This window comes from Chiloscyllium plagiosum, chromosome 20 (genome assembly GCF_004010195.1).
Source record: "Chiloscyllium plagiosum isolate BGI_BamShark_2017 chromosome 20, ASM401019v2, whole genome shotgun sequence".
Lineage (NCBI taxonomy): Eukaryota > Metazoa > Chordata > Chondrichthyes > Orectolobiformes > Hemiscylliidae > Chiloscyllium > Chiloscyllium plagiosum.
In genome coordinates this window covers 58822132-58845421 of record NC_057729.1, presented here as the reverse complement: position 1 = coordinate 58845421, position 23290 = coordinate 58822132, and the positions used below count along the sequence as shown (strand labels likewise).

At 46.3% G+C, this 23290-nt stretch overlaps 1 protein-coding gene across 1 annotated transcript in view; it reads left to right on the top strand.

The window, feature by feature from the left end:
- The first annotated feature begins 198 nt into the window (after positions 1-198).
- LOC122560322 (elongation factor 1-alpha 2) overlaps positions 199-23290 on the top strand; it is a 36165-nt gene continuing 13073 nt past the window's right edge. Inside the window, exons 1-5 of the mRNA XM_043710929.1 lie at positions 199-305; positions 943-1132; positions 5995-6174; positions 7440-7736; positions 20106-20256. Of these exons, the coding sequence (XP_043566864.1) occupies positions 989-1132; positions 5995-6174; positions 7440-7736; positions 20106-20256 (772 nt within the window). The 5' untranslated portion in view covers positions 199-305; positions 943-988. The remainder of the gene's footprint in view (positions 306-942; positions 1133-5994; positions 6175-7439; positions 7737-20105; positions 20257-23290) is intronic.

Below are 23290 nucleotides of genomic sequence, written 5' to 3'. Positions count from 1 at the left end.
CTTATCCCTCTATCCTCCCTCTCTCTTATCCCTCTATCCTCCCTCTTCATCCCTCTATCCTCTATCCTCCCTCCTTCTTTATCCCTCTATCCTCCCTCTTTATCCCTCTATCCTCCCTCTCTCTGTTTATCTCTCTCTCTCTCCGCAGTATGTTATTTTGGTGAAGGTTCTTTACCGCATTGCTGTAGGAGGGAGGGAGGGAGAAGGGAGGGAGGAGGCTTGTCAGTATTTGCTGAGACCGCCCACCGCCGTCCGCAATAAAGATCAGCGAGAAGCGGCAGCCGGTCTCCCCGGCAGCAGCTCAGGTAAGAGCGGGCAGGAGAGGCAGGATCACCCCGGGGGGGACAGGGAACAGAGCGGGGGCTAACCCTGGGGGAGGGCTGGGCTGTCTGCACTCAATAAGCAGGAGCTGAGTTACAGGGAGACAGAGTGAAAAGGGAATAGGATTAAATAGAATGGAAGGAGGGAGAGAGATGGTGAGATAGGGAAGGAGGAGGAATAGATAGATAAAAGGGCGCAGAGAGACAGAATAATCCCAGGAATAAAACCAGCTATTCTTCCACACGGAGGGAGAGAGAGAGAGAAGCGATTGGGTGGGAAATGAAAAGGAGACAGTCTACTAATGTAATCATTCCAGACAAAGAAACGTTTTAAAAGCAAGGAATTGGGAGATTGGGAAAGATAATTACATTTAGGGAGAGGGCGGGATTGAGAGGGAGTTATATTTAGACCAATCTCCATGAACTGAAACCAGGCACCTGCTGGGATCCTTTGGAATATTCCCCCCGATCTGAGCGAGATCCTCAGCAGAGTCTTGGAGGCTGCGCCCCCTTCCCAAACCCAGAACTGGGCTTGACCCTTTCACCTTCCCTGTAGCGGGGCTGACTCCGAGGATCCCCCCTCCCTGACTCCTCTCTCTCTCTCTCTCTGTGTCTGCTGCAGTGATCTGTCCCCAGCTCCAGCTCCAGCCCCAGCCCCAGCCCCAGCCATGGGCAAAGAGAAGATTCACATCAACATTGTGGTCATCGGGCATGTCGATTCCGGCAAATCCACCACCACCGGACACCTCATCTACAAATGTGGCGGCATCGACAAGAGAACCATCGAAAAATTCGAGAAGGAGGCGGCAGAGGTAACGGAGAGTTCTAGCACCTTCCCATTTCAACCCAGCACCTTCCCAGCTCCATTCCAACAGCTTTCCACTTCATCCCAGCACCTTCCCAACTCCATCCCAGCTCCATCCCAACAGCTTTCCACTTCATCCCAGCACCTTCCCAACTCCATCCCAGCTCCAACCCAACAGCTTCCCACTTCATCCTAGCACCTTTCCACTTCATCCCAGCACCTTTCCAACTCCATTCCAACAGCTTTCCACTTCATCCCATTACCTTCCCAAATCCATCCCAGCACCTTCCCAACTCCATCCCAGCACCATCCCAACAGCTTCCCACTTTATCACAGCACCTTCCCAACTCCATTCCAGCTCCATTCCAACAGCTTTCCACTTCATCCCATTACCTTCCCAAATCCATCCCAGCACCTTCCCAACTCCATCCCAGCTCCATCCCAACAGCTTCCCATTTTTTCCCAGCTCCATCCCAACTCCAACAGAGCTCCATCCCAACAGCTTCTTAACTCCATCCCAGCTCCATCCCAACAGCTTCCCGCTCGATCCCAGCAGCTTCCCACTTCATCCCAAATCCATCCCAGCAGCTCCACTCCAGCAGCATCCCAAATCTATCCCAGCAGCTTCCCCACTGAATCCCAGCTACATTGCAGAATTTTTCCATCCCAATCTCAGCTCCATCCCAGCCCTGGTTCCAGCACTTTTCCCAGCACAGCTTCTAAGATGTTACCATCAGTGTCCCAACACATTCCCAACGTATTCCTACCATTGCTTTCAGCACAGTCACATTTCCAGTATGGTCCCAGTTGAGCCTCAGCAGAGTTTGGTCCCTGACCATATTAGGAGCAAAAATAGCCCACTCAGTCCCTTAACTCAATATTGTAGAGGTTGAAAGATTATGTCCTATTTGTTTACAGTATATTTATATTTTAAATGTTCCTTTCCTTCATTTTAATTTTCTGGAATAGGATTTGTTTGCAGACGGTGGTCAAATACTGTTTTTTTAAGAAAATGAACTATGACTTTACCATTTTGATGCCTGTCTGTTTGTTATGAACTGTCCAGGTTTGACCCCAGTGTTTGCTGGGATTGAGTTAACCTGCAGGTCACTGGGTGAGCACCTGGGAGAAATATCTGACTTTTTTTAAAAAATGCACAGTTGTCCCCGTTTCTTCATTGATTCTAAAATGATTGAAGATGTTATCATTGGCTGTTGGCATTGGGTGGGGCAGTGGGTTAAAAAAAGACATCCCAGATCTGCCCGTTCAGAGTTGGAAACTTGCCATGGACGATGATTGCAATGCCAACCATTCTAACAAACCGGTTAACAATTGGCCGTTTGCTGATCATGTGATTGGTGACATCTTGTGGTTTGTGAGGTCCAGGATGATGGAAGCCAGCAGATGTGGGGACCATCCTTTGAAATCGCTTCTCTTTATTGTGTTACAGTTTGTGTCCTCCAGGCTTGACCAGGTGATGTTTTCTGGGCTGATGTCCTGGCTGGCCTGTTCACACCAACTCCCTTTCACCTCCCATTGGTTCACCTACATTACCTTCCCCTCTACTACAGCACCTCAATTTGCAAATTTCTCAACCTCGTTTTTAAATCCTTCCATGCCTCATTCCTCCTGTCTTTGTAATCTCCTGTAGCCCCACGAGCCTCTGAAATTGCTGCACATCTCCAGTTTAGTACATGTTCATTTTAATCTCTGCCTTTGATGACCTACAGCTGCTTGAACTCCAACCCCTGTCTCTCTCGCTCCATCTCCTCCTTAAAACTCATCTCACCTGGCCAAATAATCCCTTTAGTGGTTTGATGACCTTTTTTGATAATGTTACTATGAATCTTGGATTTCTTTATTACCTTAATGGTGCTCTATAAATGCAACTTGTTGTCCTTGGTTTCCATGGTGATCTATTCCAGGTTCAGTGTCTTTGCTGACTCACCAATGGGTCAGACCTTTCCGTAGTTGTCGTTCACCAGGCATTCAGAATATTCCAGTAATGTGGATGTGATGGCTGCAGGATTGAACTAATTTTACTTGTGCTTTTTCTGACACCTGCTATTTTTTTTCAAAGCTGATACGTTTTGGGAATTATCTGTGAACGTGGGACCTTAACCACCATTGGCATCAATTTTTGTTTTGCATTTAATGTTTGTCTAGTGATTCAGCAATTCTGTGCTCATTGTTTACCCTTTATCCATTTTTATACTCTTTACCCATCTCATGGATGACTCTTCAGATGCAGAGAATGTGCTTTGAAAGTGGTTGGAAATATGACAGAACATTCTGGAAGCTTCAAGGCACCCTATTTTCCCTGGCCCTACCCAACTACTCATGTCTCAGGGTTCCCTGTCATCCTGGTAATATATCCTGCCTCACATCCACCTGCTCCCGCTGATCGGTCACTTTGACAATATCCACCCCAGCCTCAAGTCGAAACTGCCCACCACACCTTTGTTACATCCATATTGGTTATTCCATCTAAAACAGACATAGCTGGAGAAACTCAGCAAGTCTGGAAGCACTTGTGGAGAGAGAAACAGAGTTAATGACCCTTCATCAAGCAATTGGACCCGAAATGTTAACTCTGAGCTGCTGAGATGTTCCCAGCAATTTATGCTTTTGTTTCAGAAATGTGGAATTCCTACAGTGCAGAAAGAGACCATGCACCACTGAGTCTGCGCTGACCCTCCATCAGCATCCCTCCCTATTCCTAGAACACCACATCTCCCATAAGACCGTAAGTCATAGGAGCAGAAATTAGGCCATTCAGCCCATCGAGTCTGCTCAGATATTCAATCATGGCTGATAGGCTTTTCAACCCCATTTGCCCGCTTTCTCCCTGTAACCTTCGATCCCCTTGGCAATCAAGAACCTATCTATCTCCGTCTTAAATACACTCAATAAACTGACCTCCACAGCCTTTTGTGGCAATGAATTCCACAGATTCCCCACCCTCTGGCTGAAGAAGTTTCTCCTTATCTCTGTTCTAAAAGGTTTCCTCTTTACTCTAAGGCTGAGGCCTTGAGTGCTCAATTCTCCTGCCCATGGCTAATCCCTGGACACTATGGTCAATTTCCCATGGCCAATCCACCCTAAACTGCACATCTTTGGACTGTGCGAAAAACCAGAGCACACAGAAGGGACCCACGCAGAAAATGTAAACTCCACACAGACAGTCACATGAGGCTAGAATTGAACCCAAGCCCCTGGTGCTGTGAGGCAGTAGTGCTAACCACTGAGCTACCATGACACCCATATCTTCAGTATCTGTAGTTCTTGGTTTTATTATTTGATTATTCCAGTGTTGTCCTGGTTGGTCTCCCAACCCCAAACTTCAGCTTGTTTTAAACTCTGCTACCCTTTTCCCATCTCTCACCATGTTCCCTTCACGCATTGACCCCTCCGTGCCCTGGCTGGGAGACTGGTTTGAAGGTGTGTGACCTTGCAGTTAGCTAGAAGTTCCTGTGCAGCAGGACAGTTGCTTCAAACTGCCACGTGGGTGGTTCCCGCACAGAGGACCTCTTCTTCAAACAAGCTGGCTAGTTCTCCACAAATACAGTCCACGGTGATTGGTTCGTGTCCAGAAACGCCTCCATTGTAAAATTCTCATCCTTGTATTCATAACCCCCCATGGCTTCATTCATCCCCATCTCTGTAATTGTCTCTGTCACATCAGTACCACTGGATAGCTAGTGCCAGTGGTGTTGCAGGATTGTCACCGGGCTCGTAATCGAGAGACCCAGGTTAATGTTCTGAGCACCTGGAGTAGAATCCTGCCATGGCAGAAGTTTGAATTCAGTAAAAATCTGGAAGAGAGAGCTGGTGTAATGGTGGTCATGAAGCCACTGTCCATTGTCTTTAAACCCATCTGGGTCACCACTGTCCTAGGGAAGGGAATCTGCCATCCTTACCTGGTCTGGTCCACATATGACTCCGGACCCACAGCAATGTGATTGACTCTTGACTGCTGTCTGATATAGGGTCCAGCAAGTCACTTGGTGATACTCAAGAAGTTACCTCACCTCGCAGCCTACCCTTAGGGACAGTGAGGGATCCAGGTTCAATTCCTGCCTCGGGCAACTGACTGTGTGAAGTTTGCACATTCTTCCCGTGTCTGCGTGGGTTTCCTCCGGGTGCTCCAGTTTCCTCCCACAGTCCAAAGATCTGCAGGTTAGGTGGATTGGGCAAAGAAATTCCGGGCTATGGGGTAATCTGGGTGGGATGCTCTTCAGAGGTTTGCTGTTGATTTGATGTAACGAATGCTTCCACATAGTAGGGGTTCAACGATAGTTTGGAGGGATGACCTGGAACTTCTCAGAATCATTGGTTCTTATAGCCAACAACAAATTACATTGATGTTGCACCTTCCCAGCATGTTCCACAGGAACATAATCAACATTCAGGAAGCTTGGATCAAGTTAATCATCATCATAAGACCATAAGACATAGGAGTGGAAGTAAGGCCATTCGGCCAATCGAGTCCACTCCGCCATTCAATCACCACATATAGACTGCAATGAGCTGCCAGAGCAGGCAGTGGATAGACTAATCCTCAAGGGGAGCTCGCTAAATAATTGAAACAGGACAACATTCAGGGCTATAGCGAGACAGCAGAGCAGTTGAACTAATTGGATAGCTCTTTCACAGAGCTTGCACAGGTAGGAGAGGCTGAATGACCTGCCTTTGTACTCTGCAATCTGTATAAGTAATGTTTTGTTCAAGTTCGATATTCTTGTAAATACTTTCCTTGCAATCTCCCACATTGTTTTAAAAGGTGTCGATTCTATGGTAAGCGTTTGATGATCTTTGTAGTGCGAATATCTCATTGACACAGAACCAATTCTGATCACTCTTGCTCAGATGGGTAAAGGTTCCTTCAAATACGCCTGGGTCCTGGACAAGCTGAAAGCTGAACGTGAGCGAGGTATCACTATTGACATCTCTCTGTGGAAGTTTGAGACACCAAAGTATTACATCACCATCATTGATGCTCCTGGCCACAGGGACTTCATTAAGAACATGATCACTGGAACCTCTCAGGTCAGTAAAAAGCTGTGGGAGGCCAAAGCAGATTTCCAAACTTGAAATCAAAGCATTTTATTCCTCCCTTTCCTGATTTTTACCCCATCTGGTCAACTCCGTTCAAACATAATCAGACAAAATTGACCCTGAGCTAAATAAAATGGGAATCAGGACAGGTGATTAATGGCTTGGGTCAATGAGAAAAACTTTAAAGACAATCTTGAGGGAAACAAAACAGAGAGGTGACGGTACAGCCAGCAGTGTTTTGATGAAGGGAATAGGGAATAGTAAGTGGATTAGAGTTGAGGACTCACAGTTTTCAGGGTGGTACTGGGTGTGGTTCTAAAGGTGTTGTCAAGATTCTGAACCTCACCAGAGTGACACATCTCTGTGAAAACAGTTAGTGAGGGTAACCAGACTATTCACTCATAGAGGGCATCACAGGCTAGACCAGTTCTCCGTTATGACATGATGTGGAGATGCTGATGTTGGACTGGGGTGGACAAAGTCAGAAATCACAACACACCAGGTTATCATCCAACAGGTTTGTTTGGAATCACAAGCTTCCAGAGCACTGCTTCACCCGATGAAGGAGCTGTGCTTCGAAAGTTTGTGATTTCAAATAAACCTGTTGGACCATAACCTGGTGTCAAGTGACATCTGACTCCATTATGACAGACACACATCCACAGTCTCCTGCAGGCAACCTTGGGTGACAACACAGAGTGAGCCTGGGCTAACATTTGTGAATTCCTAACCCAGTGGTTCTGCATCAGATTATTGGGTGTAGCAGTTATGTTACTGAACTGGTAACCTGGAACCTGATTGGCAATTGAAGCTCAAATTAGCTTCAAACTGATGAAAGTCATCCACAAATAGATCATAAAAACGGTGGATTGTTTGACAAAATTAAATACTCCTTTAGTGGAGCAGAGCTGCAGTTCTTACTCAGGCTGGACCTATATTTGACTGCAAGGGCTGGAATCCAAGGATTGCAAAGATTTCAGAGGGTTATGGATTGTGAGGCCATTGATGGATTTGAAAATAAGGGAGGGAATTTTAAAACCTGGGGGCTTGGTTCTGAGTTTGCCAGCGTGGGTCAGTGGGAGTGCAAAGGTCAGTGGTTAATGATCGGAGGGAACAGTGAGCTCTGGGGTCAGAGGGCAGAGTGTAATTGTAAAGGAGCTCTGTCGACAGTGAATGGAGGGGTCAAGGGTTGGTGCCCACAGGGGTCAGAGAGCATGACTTTGACGAAGTGTGTGTGTCTCTCTCTGTCTGTCCAGGCTGACTGCGCTGTGCTGATAGTGGCTGCTGGTGTTGGTGAATTTGAAGCTGGCATCTCCAAGAACGGCCAGACCCGTGAGCACGCGCTCCTGGCCTACACTCTCGGGGTGAAGCAGCTCATCGTGGGGGTCAACAAAATGGACTCCACCGAGCCTCCGTACAGTGAGAAGCGCTACGATGAAATTGTGAAGGAAGTTAGCGCCTACATTAAAAAGATTGGCTACAACCCAATCACTGTCCCCTTTGTGCCAGTGTCCGGTTGGCATGGTGATAACATGTTGGAGGCCTCACCCAATGTGAGTAAGAATTGCCTGTAAACATTCAGAATCCATGTTTAATTTTCTCCCAGAGAAATGACAGGTTTTTATGGACAGCGAGACCTGAAATTCCATACAAGTCAAGATTCTTATCCCAAATTATCCCTTCCTGAAAGGATTGATGTGTGCTGGTCAGTATGATGATGACTGACTCCATGTTGGGGTACAGTTCTCTAAACACTACCTCCTAGTGGGGTCCTGTTGTACCCGGTTTTGGGGTGTGGGCTCCAACCTCTGTTGATATGCTGTGGTAATTTTTCACCCCAGTACCTATTTGTCCATCCAGGAAGGACAGACAGTGAGGGTGCATTGACGGGAATACAAAGCAGACTAAAATGGACTCAGTGTACACGTGTGTAAACGCTTGGAACATGGTAAATAGGATTGGTGCCTGCACAGATACTCACCTGGGATTATTATTTAATTGCAATAACAGACAGTCAGCTCAAAGCAGGAGAGGATTGAGTACTTGTCTGCCTGTTTACAATGTCTTTCAATCTTGGAATGGTTTCAGCACTGAAGAAGGCCATTTAGTCCATTGAGTTAATGCTAACCCTTTACAAGTGTCATTCAGCTTGTCTGACTCCTCCATTCCTTTTCCGAGCCATGCAAAGATTTTCTCTCTGGCTGTTTTGTCCTATTCTTCATGGCACTGTTGCCTGTTCTGTCATTCACCTTGAATTAATGTTGTCTGCTTATCATCTCTTTCACCAGCGGGAACGGTAACTCCTCCTCTACTCTGGCCATCCACTTAAACCCCTCTAATTAGAAACACATCTAATCAGAAACCCTTCTAATCAGAAAGCCCTCCTGTGAATCTCCTAAAAGGAGAACAGTCCCAGCTCCTCCAATTGATCCACCTAACTAAAGTCCCTGATCTCAGGAACTTGTGTGAATTGCAGAAACATCTGATCCAATCTGTCTTGAATACCTTCACATCCATCCTAAAGTGTGGCATCCAAAACTGGAAATAATACTGAACATGAAGCTGAGGCAGTTTATAAATGTTTCCATATCCTATGGTTGTTGTTATACTGAGTGCTGTTATTAAGCAGATCCCTGTGACCTTACTAACCACTTCCCGAACCTGCCTTACAACCCTCAATCAGTCTGTGCCCACACGTTGTAAACAGAACTTTCTTTTTCTTTATTCAGGTAAGTTGGAAAAGGAATCATAGAGTCCATGGCAATATTGGTCAAATATACTGTTAATAAATTGGAGAGTGATGATATACTTCACGAGCAAAGACAGACTCCAGTTTATCAGAATGTAGGAAGGTTGGGGGGAAGTAGTGAAGCTATTGGGGGTGTGTAGGACTGTGCTACAGAGCACCAATTGTGAGGAGGTGATATTGGACTAAATACTGACCAGTGTTTGTCTGGTGAGAATGAAAGCTGAGTTAATACTGGAAAGGGAGAAGAGGTGGCAGAATTCCTGATTTGTGTCCAATATGTACATAGAATGAGGAAGTATTTCCACACCTCATTCCAGGGAATCAAATGGGGGATTTTCCAGGAGGTGGGGAGCATTTGATAAACAGCAATCAAAATATAATTAAGTTAACTGGAGCAGATTAATCAGCCCCAAGAATCTGCTCCAGTGTTCAATGGTATCATAGTTCATCTGCAACCTAGCTAACTGTACCCACCATCCCTTCATCGTTAACAAAAGTCTACAGTCTCTGAATGAGATTAACAATAGACCTGGAAGCAATTGCTGTTTCAAGAAAAGAGTTCCAAACATTTATCATCTTCTGTGCATGGAAACCTTCCCTAAATTCACTTTAGTTAAATTTGAAACCAAGCTTCCTTGTTTTAGACATCCGATAAATTTTCTCTCCCCTCTCTGTTTCTCTTTAATATGTTGCAGTTTTCAATCAGGTCAATTCTTAATATTCTGGGTTCCAAGGAATATTAAGGTTAGTTTATGAAATCTCCCCTTGCATTGTAAACATTAGAGTCAAGATTCATTCTGGGGAATTGAGACAACTCTGCTTCCAAGGCCGGTGTCTCCTTCCTGAGCGTGGAGCCCAGAGCCCAGAGTGACTCCAGGGGGTGGGGGTCTAACCAGGGCTTTGTATCACTGCGGTAGGATTTCTATTCCCTTGTATTCTAATCCTCTAGATACAGGAGCAGCTTTTCATTTACCTGATTTGTTATTTTTTGTTTCTGTTCATGACATTTCAATATAGTTGCACTACCAGGTCTCTTTGGACCTTCACTGTTTCCATCATTTTATCATTTCAGATATTCTTCTTTCAGGTCTGATGTGAATGCTGATGTTGAAGTTAATTTCACACTGTTTTGCCTGTTCACTCAATGACGCAATACCTCTTTGTAATTTTATGCCACTATCAACGTTATCACTACCAAGTTAAGCTAAGGGGCTTTCTCCTCCATCCTCTGTATCATTAATAAACATGATGAACAGTTGACGCTCCAACACAGATCCTTGTGGGACACCACACACAGGTTCTGCCAATTTGAGAAGGTGTCCATTCTGCCTCCTCTCTGTTTCCTGCCACTGAACCCCATTTCCAAACCTGCTCAATACTTCACCTTCAATCCCAAACATTCCAACAATGAAAGGTTCTGAACAGTGATGAAGAAGGCTGAGGGAAATTTCCAATTTGAAATATTTAAGGAAGAGTCGTTTCAGTAAAGCTGGGTAAGAATCTGGTGAAATTGGATCAAAGATTGACAGCTTAAAGGGCAAAGGAGCAATACCAGTCATGGGACTTTACGAGGGGGTAGACTGGACACATTCACAGATGAAGGGAAGTTGTCCAAGGATACAACTCCCTGAATTGCAACATCTGAAAGTCAGCTCTGTCGTTCAATGAAGAAGCAAATAAATACAACCAGGACAAGGGAGCACCGAACAGAAAGTAATAGAACGAAGAGAGAGTTTGAGAATAGATGAGCAGATGATATAAAAGAGAACTAAAGTCTTTTCTGAATGCACGTATCGTAAAAGGCTACCCCAATTAACAATGTGCAAATGAAGGACCAGCCTTCTGTGGTGGTGAAGGCCACAGCTGATAAGTTAAAACCAAATGAATGCTTTGCACCTGTTTTCACTGAGGAAATAACAATAGAGAGAGAGAGAGACAATCATGCCATCCGTTAGGATGAAAATAGCTAAAACTGAACACCATAAAAGATAGGATTCATTGTAACTTATTGAGAAAAATAAGGATAGACGTTTTAGACATCCAAACTGCAATTTCCTAATCTTCCTTAGATATGCAGGTGGTGTCAGACTGGACAATTGTAAATGTTTCTCCCCAGTTTGAAAATGCAGAGAGGGATAAACCCTGCATCAATTGATCAGACAGTGAACATGGTGACTACAATAGCAGGCCAGAGGCTAACAACACTGCAGTGAGTAACTCACCTCCTGACTCCCCAAAGCCTGTCCACCATCTACAAGGCCCAAATCAGGAGTGTGATGGAATACTCCCCCCACTTGCCTGGATGGGTGAAGCTCCAACAACACTCACGAAGCTCAATACCATCCAGGAATTACAACATTTAAAAGGGATCTGGATAGGTATATGATTAGGAAGGGTTTAGAGGGATATGGGCCAAATAAGAACAAGGAGCAGGGGTAGGTTATTTGGCCCTTCGAGCCTGCTCCACCATTCAATAAGATCATGGCTGAACCTTTCATGGCCTCAGCTCCACTTAGCCGCCCTCTCACTGTATCCCTTAATTCCTTTATTGTTCAAAAATTATCTATCTTAGCTTTAAAAGCATTTAATGAGGAAGCCTCAACTACTTCCCTGGGCAGGGAATTCCACAGATTCACAACCCTCTGGTTGAAGAAGTTCCTTCTCAATTCAGTCCTAAATTTGCTCCCCCTGATTTTGAGGCTATGCCCTCTTGTCCTAGTTTCACCTGCCAGTGGAAACATCCTCTCTACTTCTATTTTATCTATTCATAGAACATAGAATATAGAACAATACAGCACAGAACAGACCCTTCGGCCCACGATGTTGTGCCGAACATTTGTCCTAGCTTAAGCACCCATCCATGTACCTATCCAATTGCCGCTTAAAGGTCACCAAAGATTCTGACTCTACAGGCAGCGTATTCCATGCCCCCACCACTCTCTGGGTAAAGAACCCACCCCTGACATCTCCCCTAGAACCCACCCCTGACATCTCCCCTATACCTTCCACCCTTCACCTTAAATTTATGTCCCCTTAAATTATTCGCTTCATAATTTTATATGTTTTGATAAGATTCCCCTCCATTCTTCTAAATGCTGGCAAATAGGACTAGATTCATTTAAGGTATCAGGTTGGCATGGACTAGTTGGACTGAAGAGTGTTTCCATGCTGTACATCTCTATGACTCTATGACAAAGCAGCCCACTTGATTGGCACCACATCCACAAACATCCACTCCTTCTGCCATTCATGCTCAGTAGCAGCAGTGTGGACTATCTTCAAGATACACAGCAGAAATTCACTAAAGATCCTCAGACAGCACTTCCAAACCCATGGCCACTCCCACCTAGAAGGTCAAGGGCAGCGGATACATGGGACCACCACCACCTGCAAGCTCCCCTCCAAGGCACTCACTATTCTGACTTGGAAATATATCTCCGTTCCCTCACTGTCGCTGGGTCAAAGTCCTGGAATTCCCTTCCTAAAGGCATTGTGGGTCTACCCACAGCACATGGACTACAGCGGTTTAAGAAGGCAGCTCACCCCCACCTTCTCAAAGGGCAACTAGGGACGGGCAATAACCACAGGGCCCAGCCAGTGGCGCCCATGTTCCACAGTAAATTAAAGAATTGTTAAATATTAATGATCTGGACTTGGGTACACAGGACAAAAATTCAAAGACTGTAAAGGATACAATAGAGTTCAGGAGGATATGGCCAGGTAGTGACATGGTTGGATACATAGGAGATGAAATTTAGAGGAGATGCGTGGTTTCAAAAGGAACAGGCAAGGCTACTCATGGGGATAGAGCAGGGGACTGGGATTGATTGAATTGCATTGAAGACAGCATGTATTTGATGGGCTGAATGGTCTTCTTCTGTGCTGTAAGGACCCCATGACACTAAAAATGTAAAATGATTTATTTTAATGGGAGGAATGAGTCAATAAAAGACAGTGTGGAAGGCACAGTATTGAAGGCAGGGTGTATGATCAGGGAGATGTATGTATTTAAAGCATAGAGAATGACACAGCAAAATGATATGTGGGTACCTCCGCTTTATAAATACAGGTATGGAAATTATCCTCAAACTTTATAAACAATGGCGAGGCCAACTCTGGAACTGAGCTGAAACTTTATTGCTGGAACAGCACAGCAGGTCAGGCAGCATCCAGGGAACAGAAGATTCGACGTTTCGGGCACATGCCCTTCTTCAGGAATCTTCTTCTTCCTGAAGAAGGGCATGTGCCCGAAACGTCGAATCTTCTGTTCCCTGGATGCTGCCTGACCTGCTGTGCTGTTCCAGCAATAAAGTTTCAGCTTTGATCTCCAGCGTCTGCAGACCTCACTTTCTCCTCCAACTCTGGAACTGAGTTGGGTTCAGTTTTGGGTGCCGCACATTAGGAAAGACGTCAAGGCTTTGCTGAGGGCGATGAGGGTGAGTGGTTTCAGTGAGGAGGAGGAAGTGGAAAAATTGGCACTCCTCTTCGAGTGGTGAAGGTGCAATCGAGATTAAATTGAGGTGTTCAAATATTTGAAGGGTTTTGATGGAGTGAATGAGCAGAGACTGTTTCTAGGCGCAGGAAGCTGGGCAGTTTTGGTGGGACTGTACCAATAGAGTACAATGGGTAGTGTTGGTCTCCTTACCTCAGGAAGAGGGCACCTGCAGTGAAGGTGATAGAGGACAGGCTCCCTGGGATGAGGTGGATGGGAGACTGAGCACATTGTGATTAGCAGAGATTAGCAGAAAGGTCTCATTGAGACCTAGACAAGATGGTGAAGTGACCTGGGAGATTGTCAGCCCTTGGCTGGCCAATGGGAGGAAGAAGGCAGAGAATAAAGGTCATGGCTCTGTCCTGTAAGTGGTAACACATGATCTGGGATCCCCTCCCCTAGTCCCGAGATCCATTTTGAAATCACAGCTTCTATCTAAATCGATACATGACTTGAATGACGGAAACTCGAGTTGTATACAGTATATCAAAATCTTATGACAACACTAATTACCCGATAATGCCAGCAGGGTACATGGGAATTGAAAATCACAAAGGAGCATTAACAGATTAATCAATTTACTACATCGGCAATGGTTTTAATGTAGGAAAGTGTGAGATCATCCACTTTAACTCATGAAAGACAAATCTGAATATTTTCTAAGCAATGAGAAGTTAGGCACTGTGGGTGAGCAAAGAGATTGCAGATTCAAGTGTAGAATTGATTAAAAGCTGGTCACAGGAACTAACATAATGTAAAAGTTTAATGATGGCCTTTATCTTGAGTGGTGTGCAGGGTCTCGGGTGGCTGTTGTGGCACAGAGCCCGTTCAGAGTAATCACAGCCAGTTTTGAGCATCAGAAGGGGAAAAGGGATGTTGGAGAAATGCAGTACGCATTTGTCAGAATGGTGGTGGAACTGAAAGGGTTAAATAGTGTGGGAGGGTCGGTTCAAAAGGAACTAGCAAGGCTACTCATGGGGATAGAGCAGGGGACTGGGATTGATTGAACTCTTTTGTCTCGAGTAGAGATGACCTGAGTGAGTTGCTTAAAATGTGAATGGGGATTTGATAGGTGGGAGGCAGAAATGATTTTGTGTGGTGAGAAGTCAACTGAGACAGAATAATGGAATTGAGGTACAATGTAGCTCCAGCCAGATGGAATGTTTGAGCAGGTCAGAGGTGCTGTAGGATCCCCTGTTGCTGTTTGCTCAGAGAGTGGGGGCTGGAAGCTGACATTCACTCACTGCCCATGAGCAGTTGCCTGAGCCGTGTATTTTTAACAGAGAGAGTTGGCGTCACTGATGATATTTATGTAAAAAGCTGAGCCACGTGCCCATAGATGGGATAAATGATGACCATCTTTATTTTTATCACCTGAGTAACCTCTCAGTCTCTATCCATCGTTCCGTAATGTACAGACCCAGCTCTCTGCTCACTGAGCTTCGAGGTTATATGGATGGGGGGGGGGATTAAACAGTGAAGCCAGGGCATTGTTCACTTTATCAGCTTTGTTACACACCACCAGCCCAGCTCACTGTCTGAAATGGATACATGAGGTCAGGTGGCAGCTATAAAAAGATGAGGGTCTGGCAAGTCAGGCAACAGCAGGGAACATTCCAGAATCTTGGGTCCAGAGCCAATCTGTCATCCGATCAGTTACTTTTCTTTGAAAATGTCAGCAGATCTGCATTTGGAGGGAGACTTTCATTTCTCTCCTGACTTTCACAGCCTTAACATTTCTCCCTTGGATAAGATGCACATTAAATAAAAGCTCTTGGTGTGGGGGAGTAACCTGTTTAAGTGGATCAAAGATTGGCTGCTGAAGGAACAGGAAGCGGGGAGGAGCAATCAGTGGGTCTTTATCGGGCTCGCAGGGTCTCATGTCGAGAGTGTGCTGCTGGTAAAGCACAGCAGGTCAGGCAGCATCCGAGGAGCAGGAGAATCGACGTTTCGGGCAGAAGCCCTTCACCAGGAATGGGTTCTTGCCCAAAACATTGATTCTCCTGTTCCTCGGATGCTGCCTGACCTGCTGTGCTTTTCCAACAACACACTCTCAACTCTGATCTCCAGCATCTGCAGAATCCTCATTCCTGAAGAAGGGCTTATGCCCGAAACGTCGATTCTCCTGTTCCTTGGATGCTGCCTGACCTGCTGCGCTTTTCCAGCAACACATTTTCAACTCTGATCTCCAGCATGTGCAGAGTCCTCACTTTCTCCTCACTCTCTCCCAGCCAGGTCTCATGGTTGGTGTGTCATGGGGGTCGGTGCTGGGCCCACAATTCCTTGCCATTTATAGAAATGATGTGGATGTAGGGATTGGAGGTATAGAGCTCCATTTGCTGAAGAAAGGTAGGTCAGAGAGTGAGTTGAAAAGAGATCATAAGGAGCCTACCAAGGGATAGAGATCGGGTCAGTGGGTGGACAAAGATCTGGCAAATGGAGTACCTTGTGGGAAACTGTGAAATTGTCCATTTTGGCAGAAAGAATACAAAGAAGAGTCTTATCTAAACGGTGAGAAGTGGCAGAACTCTGAGATACAGAGGGAGCTGGGTGCCCCAGTGCATGTTTCACAGAAGGTTAGTCTGCAGGTACAGCAAGTCATCAGGAAAACTAGTAGTATGTTATGTTTTACTGTGAGAGGAATTGAATATCGATTAGGGAGGTTATATTTCAGTTATACAGGGCATTGGTGAGACCACATCTGGAGCATGGTGTACAGGACTGGCCATTGAACTTACAGAAGGGATGTTAATGCATTGGAAGCAGTTCAGGGAAGGTTAACGAGTCTAATTTATCAAACATCTGATTTATCAATGCTTGTACTCAGATATGTTAACCCATGCAGGGGTGTAATTTTAAAGATCCAACATTTCCTGTACTTATCAACAGCTGCTTTATATTGTCCTGCATTGTGTTTGACTTGCCTAAAAATCCATGTGTGAATGGATTCCAGAACAGAACCCACTCAGTTTCCAGGAACTGTGTACTTGGGAATGAGCAGATTACTTGATGAAGAAAGGTTGGGACTTTATCCTCTAGAGTTTAGGAAAGTCAGAGGTGATTTCACTGAAACAGATTAGATCCTGAAGGGTTTTGCCTGGGTGGGTGGGGAAAGAATAATTAATTTTGTGGGTGAATCTAGAAGCAGGGGGTCATAGTTTTTAAACATTTGCAGCTTCCATTTAAGACAGAGAAGGGGAAATATGTTTTTCTCTCAGATGGCTGTGAATCTTTGGAATCCCCCTCCTCAAATGACAGCGGTTGCAGACTCTTTAAATATTTTTAAGGCGGGGTCAACTCTTGATGACCAAAGGGGTGATATATTCTGAGGGGAAATGCAGGAATATAGACATGAAGCTAAAATGTGATCAGCCATGATCTTTTAAGCTGGAAGGGCTGAATGGTCTACACGTCTTCCTTACTCTATTTGTAAGGAACTTTACAGCCAATGAAATGCTTTTTGAAGTGCAGGAATCACATAAGCCAATGGCTGCTCAGCAAGCTCCCACAGACTGTGATAAGGTGAAGTCCGGGCAATCTGTTCCAGCGATTTTTAAAAAATACTTTCAGGCAGTTTTTTCTTAATGCAAGGGTTGTGACATTGCTAGCTGAGAACTATTTCTTGCCCATCCCTAGTTGTCCTCCCTTGAGAAGTTGGCAGTGAGCTGCCATTTTGAACTGCTGCACTCCATTTGGGATTGATGATGGGTGAAGGTGAGTGGGTCAGCTGGATGTGGGAAAGGGGAAGCGATTGGGGGATGAGTATTTGCCAAGGCACCATTGGGGAATCTCCAGCCCTTCTTTGTGCCATGGGATCTCTTTTGTAGCCATCAGGGCAGCTGGGTCTGGGTTAATGTCTAATTGGAAAGATGGCACTTCTAACGATGCTGCAATCCTGCCCTCTGGCGCCATCTTTGTTTCTTCATCCAGGCAGCCAATGTGATTCTGAGATGTGGGCTTCTGATTCCAAGCCAAGAGCAGTATTTACTGAAGCAAGAGTCATAGTCACAGACTTAGTCCCCCAGGTCAATGCTGACATGGGGGATCTGGGTGATGTAAATAATTCAGGAGAAGCTGATGGCATATTAATTGATGAAGATATAAATTTAAGGTAACTCAGTAGGTCAGGCTGCATCTGTGGAAAGAGGTACATGAATTAATGTTTCAGCTTGACGACCCATCATCAGAAACGAAGGGAACTAGAAAGTGGAAGTGTTTTTAAACTGGTGGAAGGGCGAGGTGGCAGGAAGAACAAAGAGGGAGATCTGTCATAAGGCAGACGTCAGGAGAGATTAATAAGAAAGAGCTGAAGGCAGTGGGCATGGATATAATGATGGAACAAAGCTCAGATCCAAGTGCTGTGAATCATTGCATAGAAAAAAAATCTGAATGCAGCAAAGTTAAGGTGAAGAAACCGGGGAGGTACTACCAATTTTTTACCATTGCTTGTTCCACCTTGAAATACATCTTTTATTATCACTGGAAAAAGGTGGTTTAACATCTTCAGTAGGCAACTTTCAAAATGGCACTGGTGTTTAGCACAGTACCCACCCCATTCTGAGGCCATCACTGTCCCTTTAAGGCTGAGTGTAGGGTCAGAACACATTATCACTCTCCTGACTAGTGAGGAGATGTTGAGTAGGGTGGGCCCGTACTTAACGGAGTTTAGAAGAATGAGAGGTGACCTTATTGAAACATACCAGGTTCTCTGGGGACTTGACAAGGGAGAGGTGGAGAGGTTGTTTCTCCTTGTGGAAGTCTAGGACTAGAGGGCACCATCTCAGAATAAGGGGCTGCACATTTAAGACAGAAATGAGGAGGAATTTCTTCTCTCAGATGGGAGTGAATCTGTGGAATTCTTTACCACAGAAGGCTGTCAAGGTTGAGTCATTAAGTATACTCAAAGCTGAGATGGATTTTTAATCAACAATGAGAATCAAGAGTTATTGGGAAAAGGCAGAAAAGTGGAGTTGAGGATGATCAGATCAGCTATGATCTCACTAAATGGTGGAAAGACTCGATGGGCTGAATGGCCTACTTCTGTTCTTACATCTTATGACTCACACATGGATGGAGCAGATTGAGAAGAGAGAGAGAGTTAAAACTAAAAGCTGTCATCCATCGTTGTGGTATTTGTACAGGAGAATGAGAATTGTCAGGAAGTACTCTTTTCAAAACTGCAGTCAGAGGCTAGCGATTTAACTTGGAAAAGCACTTTGTTGATGTGGAATGTGTTGCTGATATCACTGGGGTTTTAATTAGCTGTGAATCACCTTCTTTCTGCCATGGGAATGAGGCACGAAGGAGAGCTTTTAATTAGAATGCTGCCTCATTCCTGAACTCGGAGCTGACAGCTAGTTGCTAGGGGACTGTGGGTGGTTGCCGGGTGCCTGCATTCACTCAGTGCCAGGACGGCTGTGAGAAACCGAGAGACACAGGAGCCATTTTGTGTTTGTACAATTTACTCGAGGAGTGGCCTGCTCAAAATGGCCGCTCACACCTGACACCTTTCAATTCCACTGAGTCACCGATAAACCTCGCATTGCAAACATGAGGGAAATAAGAGATCGGGTCGTGGGTGTCTGATATCAGCCTGTCAGTAAGATCTGTCTGTGAGAGGAACGAGCTAAAAGCAACCATGGCCTGTCCCTGTACGGGTGAGATGGCTGAACAATTAGCTCTGATTTCAGGCATCCGGTTGATCCATTTTTAAACTGGGCTGCCTTGTTTTTCAGTGTCTGCAGTAAATCCAACACTAAACCATCAGTGTTAAAATAAAAACGTTTCTTGTCTCTCTTCACGTACCCCACATATTGGTTAAGATCTCCATCAAAACGATCTTCATTAATTCTTATTTGCAGATAAGCAGACTAGAGTCTCAATCTGATGTTGAATAATGGCCATATATAAATGTTGGGGTTTTAATAGAGGCAGTGGACTGGATGGCATTCTCTGACAGTGCAGTCCTTCCTCATTTTTACACTGCTCAGCCTGAGCTATGTGCTCAAACCCTCCAGAGTGGGCCCTTACCCCAGCACCCAAAGGTGGGGGCCATATTGGGGGCAGGGTGTAGTCCCTCATGCTTTTTCCATAGACACGCAGCTTGGTGTCCCATGTAACTACAGAGCTCCTGATTTCAGGCATGCAGTTGTGGGGAGGGCGGGGGTGGGGGTGGGGGGCGCGGGCAGATGTGAATGGGACCTTTCTCTGCCCGCCACCTCCAGGGCATGGGCGTTCCATGGGGTTTGGATCTTTTCTGTCCAGCTGTCCTCAGACTCTGCACCAAAAGGATAATTGAAACCAGGATTAGGGTCTAATCTGTATAACATTACCTGGCCCCCACTTGGAGCCCTGCTGGGTCAAGGAGCAGGAATGTAAACCAGGGATAGTCTGTGGCCAGTGATTATCTGTCACTGGGAAGGGCCAATATTGGGGTGAAGAGCTTGGTTAGCATGATGCACATTATTGAGGAATAGTCACAGACGCTCCCTGTCTGGGCCCACCACTTGGGAGAGATGAGGAGATTGTGATTAGGGAAGGGGTGTAGTGAGTCAGGATGCAGTTCAGTAATCTAGAGAGCATAGTGAGAGATCAAGCACATTCCAAACAGATCACCATCAGGGATCAGCATCAGGTTGGCTGTAATGCCTTCTTCCTGACCTCTGCTCTTTCCGCTGATAGATGCCATGGTTCAAAGGTTGGAAGGTCGAACGCAAGGAGGGCAATGCCAATGGGGTGACCCTACTCGAAGCCCTGGACACGATTCTGCCCCCAACCCGCCCCATCACCAAACCCCTGCGCCTGCCCCTTCAGGACGTTTACAAGATTGGAGGTAAGCAGCCAACGCTGGGGGAGATAGGAACAACATCAGGAAAGCTGAGAACACATTGATGAGGAGTTGGGAAGACTCCATGGAAACCACAAGCACGGTGGGTTAGTCCCGCCCCCACTTCAGGCCCAGTGGGAGGGGCACGATTCACACGGATGTGGAACCTGAATGTGACAGCCGGTTTAAATTGAGCTAGAAATCGAATGTACCTCATTTTGTCTGTTGTATGGGCCTTAACTCGCAACGCAGCAAACACAAACTGATGAGCCTACATGGAGAGAGTGAAAGGTCTTTTATCCCTTTTATATTAATTCGCTGATTCTTTAAAGTTTATATTTTAAAAAAAGAGGTTGTAACTGCCAGTGGGAGTAAAAAGAAATCCTCTGCTCCGTTATTTTTAACGTCAGGTGTACAGGTCAGAAAACAAACATGACCATCTGTTTGTGCTGTTTCAATCAAGCCTTTGTTTCTGTTTCCCCAAAGGGCTGCTGTCATGACATTATGAACAGTTAACTTTAACAGGGTTTCAATGGGTTTTGTGAATGGGAGCGTTTTTCACTCTGCATTGTTCAAAGTTTAATTTGTTGACCTCCACATGCCTCCTGAGGTGTGCTGTTGGTGCGTACTGGGCGAGTGAGTGGGTGACAGGTCAGACCTTTGAGGCTCCAACAACTTCTGAAGGAGCTGGGATGGGGACTCAGGCAACCAAGATGGAGTTTCTAACCCGTGTGCCTCAGTGCTCCCCCTCTCCTGTGGCTCCCTACACAAGCTGCAGCAAACATTGCACATTTCAGGGTGTCTCCTTTGACAAAGACAAGTCTAGTGGGTCAGTGTGTTTCCCAGTCTCGAGCTAGCCACCTTGGTGTTGCTGAAATCTTGCCCTGAAAACCAGGGTGATTGATGGGTAAGGATCCTGAAGGCTTTCAATGGGCCTGGAGTTCCTGCTGCTTTATTCACCTTGAGTGGAGACCGTGCACTGTGCCTCACCCAGTATTCAGCTGTGCACCAATATGGATTATAGAAAAGCATCCTGCATTTCTGTAGCGCCGGCCAGAGCGTTTTACAATGAGCGAAATATGCTCCTAAACTGTTAAAATGGCGGAGACCCTGTGTCCACAGTGAGATCCCATAAGCAATGATATGTTAAAGATCAAATGATCTGTGTCAGAGGTTGTAGACTGAGGGATAAACATTGGCCTGAACACTCAGGATATCTCCCCTACTGTCCTTCAGAAGAACGCCTGTGTAAGAGAGTCGATGGGTTTGAGATGTGGCCTGAAGAATGACAGCTGTGACAGTGCAGCACTCCTTTCGGGATTGCACTGTGAGTGTCAGCTGGACCCACAACCCGAGAGCGAGTCCAATAAAAATATAATTTGATCTCAGTAACTTGGCTGTAGTGGGGGAAATGAACACTCTGTGACACACTGCATCACCTTGATATGTGGGCCCTGTGGTGGGCAGCAGAGAGAGACCTGAGGAGGGTGACTAACCAACATGGGCCCTCCTGGACAGTTTTGTTGCCAAGGATTTGTACCAGGTTTCTCCTGCCTTGTCCACTTCATTGTGGGGTTTGAGACACAGCCAGCATGGGCCAGGCTCAAGGCCTGGGGGCAGGGCTGGTCTGGTCTGACTGTCCCCTCCACCCACATGGTGCATGTTTAATGCTGGGGGAAGCAGGCATGGTGCCATACCCAACTCTGTGCCCGGTGGAAGTGGGGACATTTATCCTATGATGAGACTTGGATCCAACTCCTAGCACTTGCTCCAAGGTCAAAGAGGCCCCTGATCTTCCTCCCACAGTAGGCTAACCTGAGGCCCAGGAATGCTCTTTGCAACTTATTAATGTTGCATCAGAGTTCTAACCTACTGAGATTGGGCTGTATTAGAAACAGAAATCAGTAATGTTTTATGAAATAACTCCCCAGCGGCCGGTATCCCGTCACCAAGTCTCCCTTTATTTACTCAGGGAGTGTCCTTGACACTGATCCAGCTCCCTCAGAGTGAAGAGTACCTCTGACCCAGTGTTGATTTTTTTTTCCCCCCAGCACCCATGGTGTGTGTGTGCAGGTGTGAGACACAGTGAAGGACACAAGGTGTACGAATCTTTATTCAATTTCCACCACCAGGAAGAAAGGAAACACCCTTCACATCAAAGGGCAGTGCTGTGTGATCAGACAGTGAGGGGGAGGGCAAGGACTAAATCAAAATAGAGTTGGAGGGGGAAATAATGTACTCCACTCCCTGCGGCGCCCACCTCTCCCTGTACAACTCCAGGGTGTTGGTCGTTCCACCACCAGGAAGAAAGGAAACACCCGAGTGGCCCCTTCACATCAAAGGACAGTGCTGTGTGATCAAACAGTGAGGGGGGAGGGCAGGGATTAAATCAAAATAGAGTTGGAGGGGGAAATGATGCACTCCACTCCCTGCGGCACCCACCTCTCCCTGTACAACTCCAGGGTGTTGGTGGACACCGTGTGCTCCTTCTCCAAGGTCACCTGGGCCCTAACGTAACCGCGGAAGAGGGGCAGGCAGTCGGCCCTAACGACCCCCTCCATGGCCCGCTGCCTGGACCTGTTGATGGCCAGTTTGGCCAGGCCCAGGAGCAGACCCATGAGGAGGTCTTCAGACCTGCCCTCCCTCCTCCGTACCGGGTGCCCAAAGATCAGGAGCGTGGGATTGAAGTGCAACCAAAAGCAGAGGAGAAGGTTTTTAAGGAAATCAAAAAGGGAGTGCAAACGCCCACACCCCACAGAACAAGCAGTTGGGCTGGGAGTCCGTGAACCACCGCAACCTGCGGTTGCAGGGGACTGCTGCGTGCAGCACCCTCCACCCCAGATCCCCGAGAGAAAGGGGGAGGACTCCCATGTGGAGAGCTCTCCACTGGGGATCCCCACCGCCTGGTGGCAAATGGGCACGCCAAGGCGTGTCCAGACGGTGGATGAGGGAGAAGAGGTGGACGGTGTGCAGTAGCAGTCTATATTTTATTTTTAATTTAACCCCCACACTACCACCTAAGTGCGGTAGTGCTTATTTT